Below are 19605 nucleotides of genomic sequence, written 5' to 3'. Positions count from 1 at the left end.
GAAACTGTCTATAAGAGCAGGGGATGTGTTAAGAAATGGCAAAAGGTGTGGGCCCCATGGCATGCCTACAGGGGAGTGCTGGAGAGCCAGGTAAACACGGCAGTGGCTCCAGATGTCTAGAGTACTCCTTTCATGATGTGTCTTCTTTATTGGCAAATTAAGTTTTTTCCCACCGCCTCATGTCTCTGCCAAACCCATGTAAGAATATTTCCAATGTGCATGCTTTGGGAAATGTTACTATGCTGTCTACTGAACGTGTTTAATAAAAAAGAGTCTTATTTATATTTTTGGTGTAAACAATATTTTCTCACCGATTCTTCACTGCACTTCCTACTTCCCTTCTAGGACAGTGCCACTCATAATAAGATCCCATGGTATGCAGTGGTTATTTCTGCTGGTTATAAATGGATGGGGCAGGCTTTCTTGGGTCTTCTCCATATATCTCGGTTGGGTGCTGAAAAAATACAAGGAACTGATGCCAGCCCACCAGGCAGAGCATTTAGTTGCCCGATGCCCTTCCATGATGGGCAGATGGGCTCAAGACTAGAATTGTGTGGTGCCACATGGCAAGACTAGAGAGCTATTGCTGAGGAAAACAGATTCAGTTTTGCACTTGGGGAATATTCAGAACAGAAGGTAAGGAAATTATGGGAAGCTATAGATTTCATCAGAAATATTTTTGCTCAAGGTACGTAACTTTTCTTTAAGGCGACATTTTATCTACCTCTATAAACTACCGGGTGACACTCCCACTTTTTTTTAAAACCAATTTTCATTTTAAATTATAGTAAAACAAGCATGTCGTATACATGCGGATACAAGATGCGAAGTCATGGTTGTCGTTCCCTTAAGGGGCACAGACATAGTATCACAGCAAACTTGTTATAACAGGAGTACCTGGTGCTAAGTTATAAACAGGTAATTAAACAATAAGTATGTGTAGGTCATAAAAGCTGTAAATGCAATGTAGGTTACTAAGGAGCAGAATGTAAGTGCGCCAGCACTTACAGAAACGCCTTTGTCTAAAGGCGCCTGTCGGCACGAAGGAGTAATGCCATGGTCCAATTGGTTTGTAACCATTCAAAACAGCTACAACTGAGAGCACTATTGGGGGGGTGGTTAGTTGACCCATCAGGGTGTCAGAGTGTAATACTGGCTAGTGGTCTGCCCATGTGTAACATCATTCAGGTAGGTCCCTTCTGTCTGAGGGCCACAGACTCAGCCCTGCCCCATTTGAGTTCCACAGTGCACCAATGATTGAAACTTGGTAATGTGCTGGCCTTCCAGTGCATAGCAATGGGCCTCTGGACAATGAGCAGCACTAAGTCGATAGGTAGTGCTCCCTGCTTTTTTCGCTTGAATAAGCTCAGGACGCTGCTTTCTATGGAACATAGCCCTGTAAGCCCCGTGATTTTAGTCAATGCCTCAGTGGCTTCCTGCCTTAGCGATGCCGCCATAGGACTGCTCCAGAACTCCCACTGCGTCATCCATCTGGTTTCTCATACTATGAAAAGGTAAACAAGCACGAATACTGTGATGTGTAGATTACATATTGTATTTTTAAATGAAATGAAGTCTTCTTATATATTTACAATTTTGTGTTTATACAGATGTCAAGCGTTTAGCAGAAAAAGAAGACTGGGTGGTTGACAATGAAGGGATGACATCCGTGGTGAGCTAAATTCTCTACCTACTAGTTTTTGTGTACATGTCTGTGAATTGACAACTTAACCCTCATAGCTGTACTAGTCTGATATTTCTTTGAGAGTTTTTTTTGAAAATGTGTTTATTTTAAGTGTCTAGGCCTTCAGCTTGCGTCAACCTCAAGTCAATAAGTATTTGCATTCCCTGATGTCCTTGCAGAAATAAAATTAAGAATAATTACTAAACAAATAGTGAGTGCTAAATGTCATTATGTCATGACTGGATTGTAAATACTAGAAGCCCTATATCATGTTAGCAGTGTTTAATTTGTGAAAGAGTACCAATGCCTAAAGCGCTGCTCAGAAGCTGGCGGCCGGTGAAATTAATCCTTGTCTCCCCACAGACTAAGGCTGGTAGTCTTTAATCCACTACCAAACACTCCCTACCCTTTTACTCCGTCTTGCAAGGTCCTGATTCCTCCCTTTGTGAAAGTTTTACTGTCTTTCTCTTCTTCCGCCTTCACGATCAGTGCGTTTTTCCATTGTTTTCTGTTGAAGGGTGGTTGGTTGACAGGGAGGTACTCGCTTCCGTGAGCAATTGTGACACACCTGCAATGTGGATTCTCAATTGGATAAATGAAGTTTAAACATATTTTGGGCACGGGCTGAATACACTTTAGATGTGTGGGACCATAGGGGACCTTGGCGGACACGCATGTTAGATATTGGGGAAGACTGACTTAAAGGTAGATAATTTGACAGAGGAGCAAAGGATATGCCAGCCTTTGGGTTGTACTGAGTACTGGAAGTAACACAGGTACGACTTAGTATACACAAAGCTTTGAAGAAGTCGTGAGATCTGATACCCGACATGCAACGAAACACGTGTTGGTGGCTGAGATTGGTGGATCTGCAATCAAAAGAATAAGACAAACTGATACGACTATGGATACAATTTATTTTATATTAAAATTTTTGCCTGTGCAGGGGATTGTTTTGTCCATATCTTCTATTGTTTATTGTTATGATTTAAAAGTTTCTTGAGGAAGTATTTTTGGATTAATGGTTTCAGCTATCCATTTCTAATCTTGGGGTTCCTTTTTTCGAAATGGTTCAATCTTTCTGAGCCAATTTTTGTCATTATTATATTTTGAATCGATATACATTTTTCATCATCCTATTTTACAATTTGATTATTTTTATATTGTGGAATATTCATTACGGATTTTGTACTGTTTTCCTGAAGAGGACAGACTTCAAAGCCTAGTGTTCTAATATAGTCAACAGCTATCAATATTTCTTCTGTTGTTTACTGAGAATAGAGATTTACTTTTACTTTGGGAATATGGTGTAAAGTGTAAACCACTTCCGTCTTTGACAAAACATTCATGCTTTAGATCTTATATTTCTTAGACTGAAGACTGAATGCAGATTTTTTTAGTAGCCTTGACCAACTTAGGCTATTACTTTTCTCATCCAGAAACATCTCTTCAAAACTGCTTTAATTTGTATTTGTAACATATAGACTAGTTGATGGCTTTGTACCTTGAAGTTTTCTTGGTTCATCTTTATCCCTACTACTAATTTCCATTACATGAAAGACTTTTTCCCATGGTGTCACATATTATCTGCAGTTTCCACTCCCTGAAGATCTTTTCCTACCTGGATTTCCTTCCCAACCCTAGCTGGTAGATTTGTACTTACTTCATCAATTTTATTCTCCACTTCCTTAAGCTCATAAACCTCCTTTTTCGGACAAAGGGTATTTGCTAGTGGATTCAATATCCATGTATTTTTTTTATTTATCTTGCACCTCCTTTTTGTGCTTTTCAGAAAATTTAACAAGGGCTCTTTTAAGTTCTCTTTCTTCTCTTTCGTTTAGCATTTTTCTTAAAACATTTATTTCTTCTTCCTTTTATCTTATTATTCTAAACAGTTCCTTTACCTCCAAAAAACGGGAACAGGTTCAATTAATTATTTTCCTTCTGGTTGATTTTTAAAACATAGTTAGTTTTAGCGCTTATAGTCAAATGATCTATTTTTTTATTAATGTTTATGTAGTATTTTTGGGTCTTTCTATTTCCACTTATCAATTTAGGTTGTTTTTTGTGTCTTCAGTATTGCTGTAAGAAGATCCAATATATGGGCAGAATCAGTCACAGATTTCTACAATAGTTTCAACATTGATTATAGAAAACTTTGGATTGGCATTAGTATTGAAGAGCCTACTATTGGGTTTATTAATGTTGTCTGTGTTCCATAAATACTCTTCCTGACCTCCTTTATTGTTATTGGCAAAAGGAATCTGTTTGTACGAGACTCGCATCTTCACCTGGAAAACAAAGTACACATTTTATCTTGCGTATCCCATTTCATAGAGATTTTATTGTGTGCGCTACTTATCAATTTGTCGTTATTTTCTTTAAGCAATTCCATCTTATAACATGCCATTGAGTATGCTACTACTATCATGTACATTGGCCTGTTCTCCTTCAAGAATGGTGTTATAGCTGATGCTATTTTGTTCTATAACTTCAATCACATCAGCTATACCATACTCTATTGTTTTTAATTTTCTTCTATGATCCATCTTTTAATACCTGGTTAATTTCTTTCTTTGGGTTCACTCTAAGCTCCAGAAGTGCTTGTATTCATTGTATGAATTTAAAACCCTATTTTTGCTTTAGCAAGCATGGCATTTACTCCACATTCACTTTCACTTTCATGAGCCTTTTGGTCTTCTCAATGAAGTTACATTTCCCTACATCCTATCTTTATATTTAGCTCTTACAGGATACATACCAACCTATTTTAGCACTGCTAAGTTGATAAAAGAATTTTATCACAGAATCAGTACACCCCTACAAGGCAATCATATGGTTCTTTAACCATAATCCTTTTCAAAAGGGCTACATACCATCACCCCTAGAGTTCTGTGTACACACTGGTAGCTTTACTGTGATGACCTATAATCTTTTGCACCCATGTTATCGACTTGCCAACTTACATTGAATATGTCTACTGTTTGTATTGATATGGTTACATGTTTTTCAAAGCACTCTTATTGTTATCACTGATGACATGTTTTATTCCAGGGCTATGTGTTACAACTAACCATGTTCTGCTATTATCTAACCACCATGTTTTTGTATAACTTTCTGCCCTCCTAAAATTATATTAAAACAAATGGGCATTACTTCTTTTGAACTCCTCTTTTGCCAGTTTATTTTGACACACAATCCCATTTTTAGAATTTTCAAACTTCCTCTTGCCCCTTGTAACCCTCATGTTCCTTATATTGTGCTTCATTACATTTGTTTCATACTTCTTTTATCTCATTTTTATCAACATTCTCCCCTATTTTGGACAGTAGGCTTTTACAAGTCGAGTTTTCCTCAGTATCTTCATCTCTCTTCCTTAGCGGTTTTACCAGTTCTATTATTCCATCCAACCAACCGTTGGTTATGTAAATACATTTTCCGTTTATATGTTGATACTTTTTCCACATTGTCTGTATTCTGGTTCCTCTTACTTACTCTGTTTGTTAGGGTCTTTCTGGCCTCATTAGATGGTGAGTTCTGGTATTCTGCATTCAGCTTAGTTAATGGTACCTCACTTTCTGCTCCATTCAACTTACTATATCTCTGCATAGCTTACCTCATCATCTCCTTATTTTTCACAGTTGTTAAATAAGAAAATAGAAAAAGGAGTGGAGATAGAGCTGTTATCCTTTTACTCCGTCATTATTTTCAAATCTCCAAGGGCCTATGGATAAAAAACAGTGAATAAGCAGTTGTTTCATATTCAGCAGATGTTAGGGGCACTCACCAGTGCTCTACCAACTCCCAGCTTTGCCTGTGCTCTTGGTCCCAGCACCTTGCTTACAAAATGCAGATACTCCAAAGCTCTGCTCCAAGAGAAGCTCAACTGACCCACAGCAAAGCCATCCATGCAGAGAGCTAAGGAGCAAAGCCAGTGAATAAGCTCCATTTGTTCGACGGACCAGGACACAAGCACAGTCCTTAAACCTCAGCCCGCCGCACTGGAGCCCCTACACTCTGGTTTTGCCACTATTCTGAAGGTGCTCCTACGGCTGCATCCAGGACCCACCTTTTGCCTCCTCCCCTTTCCACCTTACAGTGGCTCCCCAGCACAAGAGGAATTTTGTGGGTTTGAGCCAAACAAATTGATCAGAAGTCACACAATTGGCATGGCCTTTCAGCTGCCCGCAAATGGGAAATGGTAGGCAGCACACCCAAGGACCTGGACCTGTACAGATGGGCACAAGGATATCTGTCTTGGGCTTCAGCACTAGATGTTTCTAGAACTCACATCATGTCACTCTAAACAGCAGTCCTATCAATAAGATAATTATTTAAGGACAACCAGTGCATTTCCTCGATTACCTTGAATTGAGGAGCATATATGAAATCAAAATTAACTTCCTTATGATAATTACTACAAGAAATCAAAGAAATCACGTTTATGAAACCTAACCAGACAGGAGGCTAAACTAGAGTTATCTACTCCCTTAACCTCCTCAGGAATTTTGACTGGAGTCTCCAAGGAATCAGCAATCAATATATTCATATAGTTTCCAGATGATTCATGATCTAAAAGTCCTGAAACCATGGTTTCTTGATAATCTGACAGTCTTCTTTATGTGAGCCATCATGTGAACCACTGCTGGCATGTGAACCACTGCTGGCCTAACAAAATGCCTGTTCTTATAGTCATGGAGTCATTCCTTTCAACAAGTGTTGTCTTTACGTTTCTAAAATTACGGTTGCTCGATTCTTCGACATTCTGGGTTTAATCTGGCAGTCTTTCAGTTAGTGACAGTCCATTTCATAATACAAACATAATTTTCAGTTTAGCATTTTGCTCTTTCCTCTTATGATATAGGGAACTTTCGCTGCATACTTGCATGAGTTCAGGACATTGTAAAGTTTGACTGTCTTCTGATTAAGGTTGTGAAACTAACACTTTTGTCTGATTTAATTTGGTCAATGATCCAACTGTACTTCTAAGCTCTGCACACTTAGAGGCTGATTGCAATGTAGATCGGAAAGGCTCCGAACGAGATTCGCATTGTCCTAACCCGTGTTAGAACCAATGTTTCCGACCGGCTCGTAAACATTTCCGACCGACAAATTATGATAGAAAGTTAACCGTTCAGTCATTCCGACTTGGTTCCGACCGGCATTCAGAGACTCCGAGTCGGTCAGAGCTGAATCGTACAGGTCTATGGACTGCTTTTCCAACCGATGTACTACGTTGTCTGATTTGGACAGACTTTCACAATCGGTCTGTCCGACGCGAAACGGCTGCGGGAAATGGACTTCAGTGGCCTGTAGCATGCCCCCCTTCACCTGAAAGCCTCCCGGTTGGGGCCTGTAGGGGTACCCATGGGACCCCTCTGTACAATCATGTATAGTGCGACTGGCACCATGGGGTGCCTGCCAACAGGGTACAAGGTTTTCGGCAACCACCCACTTTTTCCAGTGGGAGCCTGTGTTAGTCGGAACACATGGTCCTATTGAAATCAATGGGAGTCCGACCGAACAATGTTTGAAAACATAGTACTCCGTCGGTTGGACTCTCCGAACCCGAGTCGATCAGAAACGGTTCTGACAAGGAGTCTGTCAGAATGCTTTCTGAACAACATCGTAATAAGGCCCTCAGTTCGAAGAGTCATGAACTATGCCAGAACAGGTTTCAGTTCAGTTTGTAGCCCTTGATAAAAGAATATATGCCCTTTTCTCTTTAGGTCAAACATTCTCAACTGTGAATTGATAAAATATACTATATATCTCAACAGATGTTGATGGCTCTGCTTTAGCTTGAGCAATTCGTTAACCAAGTAGAAGGGTATGTGACTTTCTATTAAACAGCTTCTACACCTGCTCACAGAGGTAGAAAAGTCATTAAACAATTGATTGTTTTTCTGTATTAAAGGAATAGGACAGAACAAATGCTACTTTGGTTTAAACACGTTTATTGGGTTAATCATGTGGAATTGACATTGGTTTCCATAAATATGCATTGAGGACACCAATTAGGGATTGTGCTAATCTCTTTGGCTCTCCAGCGACCCTCTCTGGAAGCTCTAAAGGTGATTGGTGCTGTACACTTAGCAGTTGGATTTTATATATATATATATATATATATATATATATATATATATATATATATATATATTAGTGTGTGTATGTATACGATGTACGATGAAGTTTACCTGGAATTAAAAGAACTATATCGCAAACAAACCAAAATCAACAACAAACATCGTTATCGTGATGCAGCATATCACGCACTGGTTAAAAAAGTGCAAGGCAATACAAGTATCATCGTCCGGCAATCGGACAAGGGTGGCAATGTGGTCCTTTGGTCAAAACATCTATACATGGAGGAAGCTTTAAGCCAACTAAACGACCGAGAATGTTACAGGAGAGCAACAATCAATGATGTCAAACAATCATGGAGTCACACTTATTCCAAATTAATGTCTTGGAGAAGCGAGGGACTCATTACTGTGGCCGAATTTAAATTTCTTAAGAATGAGAATCCAGTGATGCCTGTGGCATACTTTATCCCGATAATCCACAAAAATGATTCCAAACCGCCTGGCCGTCCAATTATCTCGGCACGGAACAGTATATTAGAGAATCTAAGTAAATACGTGGATTTCTTTCTTCAAGACTTTGTCAAAGCGTTGCCTTCATTTGTCCTGGACACAGGAGATCTGTTGCTGAAAATGTCAGATATAGAATGGCAACCTGGGTATTTGTTAATATCCTTGGACGTTTCGTCCCTGTATACTTCTATTCATCACAAAGATGGTTTAAAAGCGGTAGAACATTATTTGAGTTCCAGGCCTACCTGTTTTATTGAACACAATTTGATGGTGTTATCAATGATTGACCTCTGCTTGCACAACAAATTTTTTCTATTTGCCAATCAGGTATTCCATCAGGTGCGAGGAGTGGCTATGGGGGCCTGTTTCTCTCCCATTTTCGCGTGTCTTCACATGGGTTACTGGGAGGAACGGGTCCTCTCGCCTCTCCACCATGAAACAATGTCCACCAAGGTAGTCAAATGGCTTAGGTACATTGACGATCTTTTAATAATATGGAATGGTACCGAATCAGAGGCAAAGTTGTTTATTGATGAAGTCAATGACAATGATTTAAACCTGAGTTTTACAAGTCATATCAGTGCAAATGAGGTTTGCTTTCTGGATGTGGAAATTTTTATAGAGAATGAGCAATTAGAAACAAGGCTGTTTAGGAAACCTAGGGCTGGCAACGCCGTGCTCCATGCCTCCAGCCATCATCCTGCGCACCTGATACGCAGCATTCCATACTGTGAAATGTTGCGTATCAGACGCATCTGCAGCACAGAGCAAGATTGTAGAACAGCTCAGATGGAGTGCAGGTCTAGATGTTTGAGACGAGGCTACCAACCAAAGGTTTTAGATAGTGCCATGAGTAGAGCCAATTCGAAGAACAGAGTAACACTACTAAAGGGCGGCCAAAACAAACCCAAGAGCAGCACTAATGAAACTAGGTTGATTATAACATATAGCAGTCAACATCTTGCCATTCAAAAGATTGTCAAAAAGAATTGGGCTCTGATTGCGAGCGATCCCATACTGGGTCGAGATCTGACACATCCGCCCAGCATTTCTTACAAAAAGGCAAAATCTATGAGTAATTGGCTGGTATCGAGTAGCCCTGAAATCAGATCCGCAAAGTCGTGGCTTGACACACAAGCGAAGGGTTTCAGAAATGCTCGGTATGTAAAGCATGTAAAAATGGCATCAATAAGACGGAGTATTCCAGTCCCTTTTCAGACAGTCCAATTCACATCCAGAAGCAACTAACTTGCAAGACAGAGTATGCGGTGTATGTGCTGGAGTGTCCATGTGGCCTGCGATACGTGGGAAGCACTAAGTTGCAGGCCCACAAGAGGATACTCCAGCCCCTTTGAGCGATTACCAACGGCGACACCGCGTACCCAGTCGCTCGGCATTTTGAGGACAGACATAATAAAAATCCTGCTGACCTCACATACTTTGTCATCGACTGTGTCCCTCCATTAAGGAGAGGGGGTGACCGTGAGGCCCTCCTACGTAGATTAGAGACTAGGCACATTATTTTATTAGATTGTAAAGTACCAAATGGACTTAATGCCAGTGATGATTGTTACACCTATCTGTGATTATTTGTGTTGGTACTTATCGCTGTGAACTAACTGCTGTACTGACCAAATTCAGGTCTTTTAACAATATTTGCATTCTTTCATTTCATTTTATACACAAGGATATTTTATTATTCTTAACACAATATTTTTTCAAACACAAAATGCCATGAAACCATTGAATTGTCTTGCGGAACTTTGCACATATTTATTTAATTATATGTATGTGATTATAGAACATTAGCCCACTTGGGCTTAAGTTACAACAATTTGGGAGACCAACTGTATAACAGCAAATCAAAAGGTTTTTCTATTGTCAAAATTAATGTAGTAATCTATTGAATGAATTATTTTAAGACATATTTATTTATTTATGGACTTTTTTAAATTCAATATGCTGCTATAAGGTCGATTTTATTAGTTGAGTCAACCTGTTATCCCATTACTGTATTATACAATGATTCTGTTTTGTTTTGCAACTGACGTGACATTAAGTGATTCGCATTAGTTGAACACAATAGTATGTCTTTCATGTCAGTCAACCAATCAATGGTCTAAATGTTGACATGTACTTTTGCTTTAAATTTGCACACTTACTTCTCAGAAGTGTCATGTGATCAAGGCCCTTTTCGGGCTGAAACGCGTAGTGGCGGTGTTGGTGTCGGGCACCAATAAATAATTTTGCACAGAAAACGGGTTTGCCTCGTCTTGTTTGCAGCGTCTCAGAAGACGTACTAGGTATAATATATATATATATATATGTATATATATATATATATATAAACACACAAAAAAACAAAGGTTACAGAGATGTTAGTTAGGATCATATTTTACACACACAAAACCATAGAAATTCTACAATTATAGTTGGAGTTATCACAAGTAACTATAACACGTGCCCTAAGGTAACTATAACTCGCGCCCCTGCCATGCACAGTTTTCGCATCAATAATTTTCCAGCAAATGTTGCAGTGATATTATCAATGATGTCGTGAGTGATGTAATATTAGCCCCAGGGACTCCGTCTCCCGGGCCCTATATAATTCATAATGAAAAGAGGGGCCACACACCCCCTCCCACACGGGGCCAGTTCCGGCCACAGGATCCCATTACTTGGGCCTATTAAATTATTAATTAGCGTGGGAGGCAGTGCGCCCCACAATCGTCCCTGGGACCCCAGCTCCTGGGACTTGTCCTTATTGTGAAAGGGGAGAGGGCCAGTAAATGGTGGGTGCCCTAAAGCTCTCCCAGGGCCCCCTGTGCCTATTTGCTGGAAGCCGCAGGGGAACCCCCAATGCACCCGCAACTCCAGCCGTCTCCCGTTCTCCAGTGGAAGCCGGCATGAAACTTTAAAAAATAGTGAGTTAAAAATATTGTGAAATGGAAATATCATCAGCAAAAATATTGTTGTGAAGGGTACCAATTTTAAGGTAAGTAATATAAACGTTTAAAATATCGATGTCATTAATATAGATTACCAAAATATAGTTGTTTATAATATAATGTTCGAGGCATGTGGGCTGCTGAATTCATATCTTAGCATAGATCGCCGCCTAGTGTTTGGTCCGGATGTTGGCACCTTGTTGTCCTGGAAGAGTCTTCGAAGTATCACGAGATAGGTGACTCCTCCCCTGGGCTACAGTGCGCATGGGCATTCTCTCCATCATCAGATTTTTTTTTTCCGCCATTGGGTTCGGATGCTATTCCTCTATTCCAACTTCGGAAACAAAACTTAACAACTTTCTAAGGCCAAATGGCCTTCTACCTCGACGGTATTGTTCTCGTTCGGTACTCCTTGACTCGATCATACTTTCCATCTCGATCCGGTCGTCGACGCGGCCGTTGGACCTTTTCGACGCCACGGGGGCCTGCTGTCGATGGAAAGGAGCCCGTTTAATTAAATTCCCCCATACTGACAAACCTACACTATGCAACAAGTGCTTATCCCCAGAGCACAACGAAGAAAATTGTCCAGCGTGTGCTCAATTCCGCTTGAAGAAGACTACCCAGGACCGAAGGGCCGCTAGGCAAGAGATGCAGTGGCAGGCAGCGGAACCGGAGAACATCTTCGATGATGAACACAACCTCCCAGAAGCAGCGGACTCGGATCTAGAAATCGTCACCGTTGAGGACCAGTCGGACTCAGATGACCAGATCACCCCGGGGCAAACAGTGAGTACCCAGCCCCCAACCCCGCTTATACCGAAAGACAAGGCTCCGGTCGAAGCATCGCCTAAAGGCCTTAGCCAAGATCTACAAACTCCTTCAGAGACCCCGCCTTCCGGCTCGGCTCCGAAGCCCAAAACCAGACCTTCTGATAGCCCAGGAACGTGCGATACTCTTCCCAAAAAGGTCGTCCAACCGAAAAAGGTTGTGGAACTAAAAAAGGTTGTCGAACCGAAAAAGGTTGTCGAACCGAAAAAGGTTGTTGAGCCGAAAGCTGCTGAGCCAAAGAAGAGCCTCGAACCAAAGTGGGTCGTCAATCCAAAAAGAACACTCAACCTGAAGAAGCCCGTTGAGCCTAAAAAAAGTGTTGATCCCCAAAAACAAGATCACATTAAAAAGCCCGTCGAGCCGAAAAAAGCTGTAGATTCGACCAAGAACAACGAGCCGAAAAAGGTCGCCGAGCACAAAAAACTCGCCACCAAGGAACAGGAGTATACTCTCTAAACTTCCTAATTCCCAAAAATTCCATCTACAGCCCTCCCACATACAGCAATATCTGGGAGCTACAATAAATACCTCAGTGGCAAAGGCATATCCAAATCCAGCCAGGATAGCCAATATGCAGACTCTAATTCAAAAGTTTCAGCCACAACACTCTCTGCCAGCTGGAGTGTTCATGCAGCTCATAGGCATGATGGCCTCCTGCATATTCATTGTGCCTCATACACGACTTCAAATGCGTCCATTGCAATAATGCCTAGCACGGCAGTGGAACCAGGCTCAAGGACAACTAAAAGACCTAGTGTTGGTAGACAGTTGCGCTTATAACTCTCTGCAGTGGTGGAACCCACAAAACCTTTCCAAGGGGCGACTGTTCAAAGAGACGGTTCCACATGCGGACGCATCACTGACAGGTTGGGGAGCCCACCTACTTCAATACACAGTCCAAGGTCTCTGGACAATCAAACAGAAGACACTGTATATCAACCACTTAGAGTTGCTAGCTGCATTTCTGGCACTGAAAGCATTCCAGAAATACTTGTACAACAAGGCTGTGTTAATCCGGACGGACAACATAACAGCCATGTTCTACATCCAGAATCAAGGAGGGACACACTCTCCACAGCTGTCTCACCTAGCACAGAGCATATGTAGGTGGGCAATTCCCAAAAACATTTTTCTCCTCGCAGAACACCTGCCAGGGAAAGACAATCAAATAGCAGATCCGTTAAGCAGACACAGCCAACAGCTACACGAATGGGAGATTCACCCTCAAGTTCTCCAACCATTCTTCCAAGAATGGGGGCATCCAGAGATAGATCTGTTTGCCACAAAAGAAAACTCAAAATGCCAGTACTTTGCCACCAGGTTCCCACACCCGTTGTCACAAGGCAATGCGATACGGATGAACTGGTCAGGCAGATTTGCGTACACTTTTCCACCAGCCCCGCTAATTCCGCTGGTGGCACGCAAACTACGCCAACAGTCACTCGCAATGATCCTGGTTGCTCCCACATGGGCAAAACAGCCATGGTACACAACGCTCCTGGAACTTTCAGTAGTTCCCCATCAAAAACTGCGTCTCTCGCCACATCTTTTAACTCAGAACCATGGAGAAATCAGGCACCCAGATCCCAATCAGATGAACCTAGCGATCTGGCTCCTGAAGTCTTAAAGTTCGGATACCTTAACTTGTCTCCAGATTGCATGAACATTATCAAGGAGGCAAGGCGCCCAACTACTAGAGCATGCTACGCAGCTAAATGGAAAAGATTTTTAATTTATTGCAATAATAACCAAATCAATCCATTGGAGGCTTCCATCCAAAACATTATCTGTTACCTGCTACATCTTCAAAGATGCAATCTAGCATACTCTTCCATAAGGCTACATCTTGCTGCTATAGCAGCATATCTCCAAAACAGACAACACATGTCCCTGTTCAGAATACCACCGATCAAAGCTTTTATTGAAGGACTTAAAAGGATAATCCCTCCAAAGCACCCACCTTCACCAGTCTGGAACTTAAACATAGTACTTACCAGACTTATAGGAGCTCCCTTCGAACCACTCCATTCATGTGAATTACAATTCTTATCATAGAAGGTGGCATTCTTGGTTGCCATTACCTCCCTCAGGAGAGTGAGTGAGTTAGCGACAGGCACTAATCATGCAAGAACCTTTCATGCAAATACATAGCAATAAGGTAGTACTTCGCACTAACCCTAAGTTCATGCCAAAGGTTATATCCACTTTCCATATCAATCAGTCAATAGAATTGCCAGTTTTCTTCCAAAACCCGCAGTCAGTGGCTGAAAGAGCCCTACACACACTAGATGTAAGGCGAGCTCTGCTATATTATGTTGACAGGACTAAATCATTCAGGAAAACAAAGCAACTGTTTGTTGCTTTTTCTCCTCAACATAAAGGTAATCCCATTTCAAAATCAGGAATAGCCAGATGGATAGTTAAATGCATTCAGATATGCTATCAAAAAACTAAGCGCACTCTAACAGTTCCCCCAAAAGCCCACTCTACGCGCAAAATAGGTGCACCCATGGCTTTCCTAGGAAATATTCCCCTGGAAGACATATGTAGGGCAGCTACATGGTCTACCATACACACTTTCACTAAACACTACTGTGTCGATGTGCAAACAAAGCAGCAAGCTGATGTAGGCCAGGTTGTCCTTAAAACTCTTTTTCAAACTGCTGCAGCTGGGGCAGGTGACCACCGCTAGAGGATATACTGCTATACAGTCTATGTTAAGATATGAATTCAGCAGCCCACATGCCTCGAACGGAAAATGCTACTTACCAGTATGCATCTGTTCTTGGCATGTAGGGCTGCTGACATTCATATCGCCCACCCTCCTCCCTGGTGCCTGTCACAGCTGCAGTAATCTTTCTACCTACACTTACATGGTCATTCTTACTTTTCTATACTCCATCTTTGCCACAATGGCGAAAAACAATCTGATGATGGAGAGAATGCCCAAGCGCACTGTAGTCGAGGGGAGGAGTCACCTATCTCGTGATACTTCGAAGACTCTTCCAGGACAACAAGGTGCAATCATCCAGACCCAACACTAGGCGGCGATCTAGTATTATTATTATTATTAGGGGCATTTGTAAAGCGCCTGGTGTACGCCTTTAGGCGTGTCCCCGCGCTATAAAAGTGGGGTAAGCAGTTAACAGCAAGCGCAACCGGCTACCGTCTGAATAGGTAGGTCTTAAGTTTCCTTCTAAACACGGATTCTGATGACTCCAGGCGTATCTCAGACGGAAGGTCATTCCAGTGCTTCGGTGCCAGGAATCTGAACGACCTTCCCCCCATACGCGCTTTCCTAATTCTAGGAATTTCCAGGAGGCCTGTACAGGAGGAGCGCAGAGTCCTTGTGGGCTCATACCTGGTCACCAGACTCTGAAGCGGGGCAGGGGCTTTGCCACCCAGAATCCGGTGACACGTGGCAAGGGCTTTGAATTCCACCCTACTCCTCACAGGCAGCCAGTGCAGAGCCTGAAGTGCTGCCCTAGAGGAAGATCTTCTTGGGAGCCTCAAGATAAGGCGAGCGGCAGCATTTTGCAGTACCTGTAGGCGATTGAGAGCCTTTCCCGTGGCCCCCAGATACAGCAAATTGCCGTAATCTAGGCGTGAGGTGACTAAGGCATGCACCAGCGTCCGACGAGCAGAAGTGGGCAGGAAATCCAAGACCTTTCTCAGAGTTCTTAGGACTCCAAAGCATGTCCCCACCACACGACCAATCTGGGATTCAAAGGCAAGGTTGGTATCTAGCCACATCCCAAGATTCCTGGCTTCCTGGCAGGGAACTGGTGTCTCTCCGAGGCAGGATGGCCACCACGCCGACGTGCACACAGACGGACATCCCCCCACCACGAGCACCTCGGTTTTACTGCCATTAAGTTTCAGGCAGTTGGCGGACATCCAGGCTGCCAGTTCTTGCATGCAAGCTCTGAAATTGTCCGCCACCAAACCGGGCGCGCGCGAAAGGGAGATGACCAGCTGCGTGTCGTCAGCGTAGGACACCAGACGCAGGCCATAGCTTTCCACTATGGCCGCCAGCGGGGAGACATACAGATTGAACAGGGTCGGGCTCAGGGACGAGCCTGGCGAAGATATTGAGGTGCAGGGTGGGAAGTGAATTAATTCCAAGTAATATTAATATTTTTGTATCCAATAACGATTATTTAATTTATGAAAAATTATGTTAATTGTGGGTGCGTGAACAGGCTGCCAACCAAGATGGTCGCGTAGCACTGAAGCGCCACCATCCGTCCCAACATCCTTGCCCCATCCGAGCAAAACACAGCCATCCTGGATACTGACGGCGAGATATTGATCCCACTGGGCTGTACTCGAGATCCCGAGCACTCCAGCTTTTAGTGAGGCTACAGAACCCAAGTTAGAGAGAACTGCAACGAGTGCGGCCTCGCGCTGAGCCTGCGCACGTACGCTGGAGAGCCGATCGGACCCGCCCTGCGACCTTGCAACAGCGACACCCTTGGAAGAGTGAACCTCCATCCGAGAGGAAGACTACGTGTGCGACACCTAAGAGTGTCCCCCCCCCCCCCCCCCCACCCCCCCTCAAGGCCTATGAGCTTCCACGCCCGGAGGGCAGTGGCGGGACGACTTTGGGGTTCCGACTACACCGGAACCCTCTGGCGTGGAGCTCCAACAAGCAGCTCCCGTGCAGCCTTGGATATCAGCACGACAGGGCTGAGAGACACAGCGGGTGATGGCCGCTGACAGAATCCCACACCTGCGATTTACAAAAAGGGGGTGGTGATGAACAGAGTGTCTGAGTTAAACAGACCACTCTTACCCAGTCCAAAGATCAGGGCTTGATCCATCACCGTTATTTATCTCACTGCCCCATCCCAGCTCAGAACCTGGCTATATGCAAATCAGTCTGTCCCTGGCCCAGTGCATCATGGGAACAGGGCAGACTAAACTACCAAGCCAATTCTTCACCAGAAAGGAGACAAGCTACCGGGGACCGGTTTCTGGCATTTCAGCCTTCTTCGGCCCGGCTTGCTTGAATCCTGATGGAGCAGTGAGAAAGGGACTCATGTCTGAGTATACCCTGCCACACCTATAGTGGCCAAAAACGATTTACAAAAAGGGGGTGGTGATGAACAGAGTGTCTGAGTTAAACAGACCACTCTTACCCAGTCCAAAGATCAGGGCTTGATCCATCACCGTTATTTATCTCACTGCCCCATCCCAGCTCAGAAGCTGGCTATATGCAAATCAGTCTGTCCCTGGCCCAGTGCATCATGGGAACAGGGCAGACTAAACTACCAAGCCAATTCTTCACCAGAAAGGAGACAAGCTACCGGGGACCGGTTTCTGGCATTTCAGCCTTCTTCGGCCCGGCTTGCTTGAATCCTGATGGAGCAGTGAGAAAGGGACTCATGTCTGAGTATACCCTGCCACACCTATAGTGGCCAAAAACGATTTACAAAAAGGGGGTCGTGATGAACAGAGTGTCTGAGTTAAACAGACCACTCTTACCCAGTCCAAAGATCAGGGCTTGATCCATCACCGTTATTTATCTCACTGCCCCATCCCAGCTCAGAACCTGGCTATATGCAAATCAGTCTGTCCCTGGCCCAGTGCATCATGGGAACAGGGCAGACTAAACTACCAAGCCAATTCTTCACCAGAAAGGAGACAAGCTACCGGGGACCGGTTTCTGGCATTTCAGCCTTCTTCGGCCCGGCTTGCTTGAATCCTGATGGAGCAGTGAGAAAGGGACTCATGTCTGAGTATACCCTGCCACACCTATAGTGGCCAAAAACGGTTTACAAAAAGGGGGTGGTGATGAACAGAGTGTCTGAGTTAAACAGACCACTCTTACCCAGTCCAAAGATCAGGGCTTGATCCATCACCGTTATTTATCTCACTGCCCCATCCCAGCTCAGAACCTGGCTATATGCAAATCAGTCTGTCCCTGGCCCAGTGCATCATGGGAACAGGGCAGACTAAACTACCAAGCCCCTTGTTGTAAATATTTTTGTCCACCCTAAGCGTGGAAGGGTATACTCAGATGTGAGTCCCTTGCTCATTGCACCATCAGGATTCAAGCAAGCCGGGCCGAAGAGGCTGAAATGCCAGAAACCGGTCCCCGGTAGCTTGTTTCCTTCCCAGTGTAAGAATTGGCTTTTGTAGTTTGGTTTGCCCTGTTCCCATCATGCACTGGGACAGGAACAGACTAATTTGCATACAGCCAGGTTCTGAAACTGGGATGGTGCAGTGAGCTAAAAAACGGTGTTGGATCTAGCCCTGATCTCTTGACTGGGTGAGAGTATTCTGTTTAATTCAGAGACTCTGTCCCTCACCACCCCTTGTTGTAAATATTTTTGTCCACCCTAAGCGTGGAAGGGTATACTCAGATGTGAGTCCCTTGCTCATTGCACCATCAGGATTCAAGCAAGCCGGGCCGAAGAGGCTGAAATGCCAGAAACCGGTCCCCGGTAGCTTGTTTCCTTCCCAGTGTAAGAATTGGCTTTTGTAGTTTGGTTTGCCCTGTTCCCATCATGCACTGGGACAGGAACAGACTAATTTGCATACAGCCAGGTTCTGAAACTGGGATGGTGCAGTGAGCTAAAAAACGGTGTTGGATCTAGCCCTGATCTCTTGACTGGGTGAGAGTATTCTGTTTAATTCAGAGACTCTGTCCCTCACCACCCCTTGTTGTAAATATTTTTGTCCACCCTAAGCGTGGAAGGGTATACTCAGATGTGAGTCCCTTGCTCATTGCACCATCAGGATTCAAGCAAGCCGGGCCGAAGAGGCTGAAATGCCAGAAACCGGTCCCCGGTAGCTTGTTTCCTTCCCAGTGTAAGAATTGGCTTTTGTAGTTTGGTTTGCCCTGTTCCCATCATGCACTGGGACAGGAACAGACTAATTTGCATACAGCCAGGTTCTGAAACTGGGATGGTGCAGTGAGCTAAAAAACGGTGTTGGATCTAGCCCTGATCTCTTGACTGGGTGAGAGTATTCTGTTTAATTCAGAGACTCTGTCCCTCACCACCCCTTGTTGTAAATATTTTTGTCCACCCTAAGCGTGGAAGGGTATACTCAGATGTGAGTCCCTTGCTCATTGCACCATCAGGATTCAAGCAAGCCGGGCCGAAGAGGCTGAAATGCCAGAAACCGGTCCCCGGTAGCTTGTTTCCTTCCCAGTGTAAGAATTGGCTTTTGTAGTTTGGTTTGCCCTGTTCCCATCATGCACTGGGACAGGAACAGACTAATTTGCATACAGCCAGGTTCTGAAACTGGGATGGTGCAGTGAGCTAAAAAACGGTGTTGGATCTAGCCCTGATCTCTTGACTGGGTGAGAGTATTCTGTTTAATTCAGAGACTCTGTCCCTCACCACCCCTTGTTGTAAATATTTTTGTCCACCCTAAGCGTGGAAGGGTATACTCAGATGTGAGTCCCTTGCTCATTGCACCATCAGGATTCAAGCAAGCCGGGCCGAAGAGGCTGAAATGCCAGAAACCGGTCCCCGGTAGCTTGTTTCCTTCCCAGTGTAAGAATTGGCTTTTGTAGTTTGGTTTGCCCTGTTCC

At 43.7% G+C, this 19605-nt stretch overlaps 1 protein-coding gene across 4 annotated transcripts in view; it reads left to right on the top strand.

Moving 5' to 3' along the window:
- The window catches only part of EXOC2 (exocyst complex component 2), a 1143674-nt gene that overhangs the window by 768726 nt on the left and 355343 nt on the right, over positions 1-19605 (top strand). For all 4 annotated transcript variants that reach the window (XM_086965054.1, XM_086965056.1, XM_086965057.1 and 1 more), the window contains one exon: positions 1611-1672. In XM_086965054.1, the coding sequence (XP_086821180.1) occupies positions 1611-1672 (62 nt within the window). The remainder of the gene's footprint in view (positions 1-1610; positions 1673-19605) is intronic.

Source organism: Lissotriton vulgaris, chromosome 4_1 (genome assembly GCF_964263255.1).
Source record: "Lissotriton vulgaris chromosome 4_1, aLisVul1.2, whole genome shotgun sequence".
Lineage (NCBI taxonomy): Eukaryota > Metazoa > Chordata > Amphibia > Caudata > Salamandridae > Lissotriton > Lissotriton vulgaris.
This window is presented reverse-complemented; position numbering and strand designations above follow the sequence as displayed.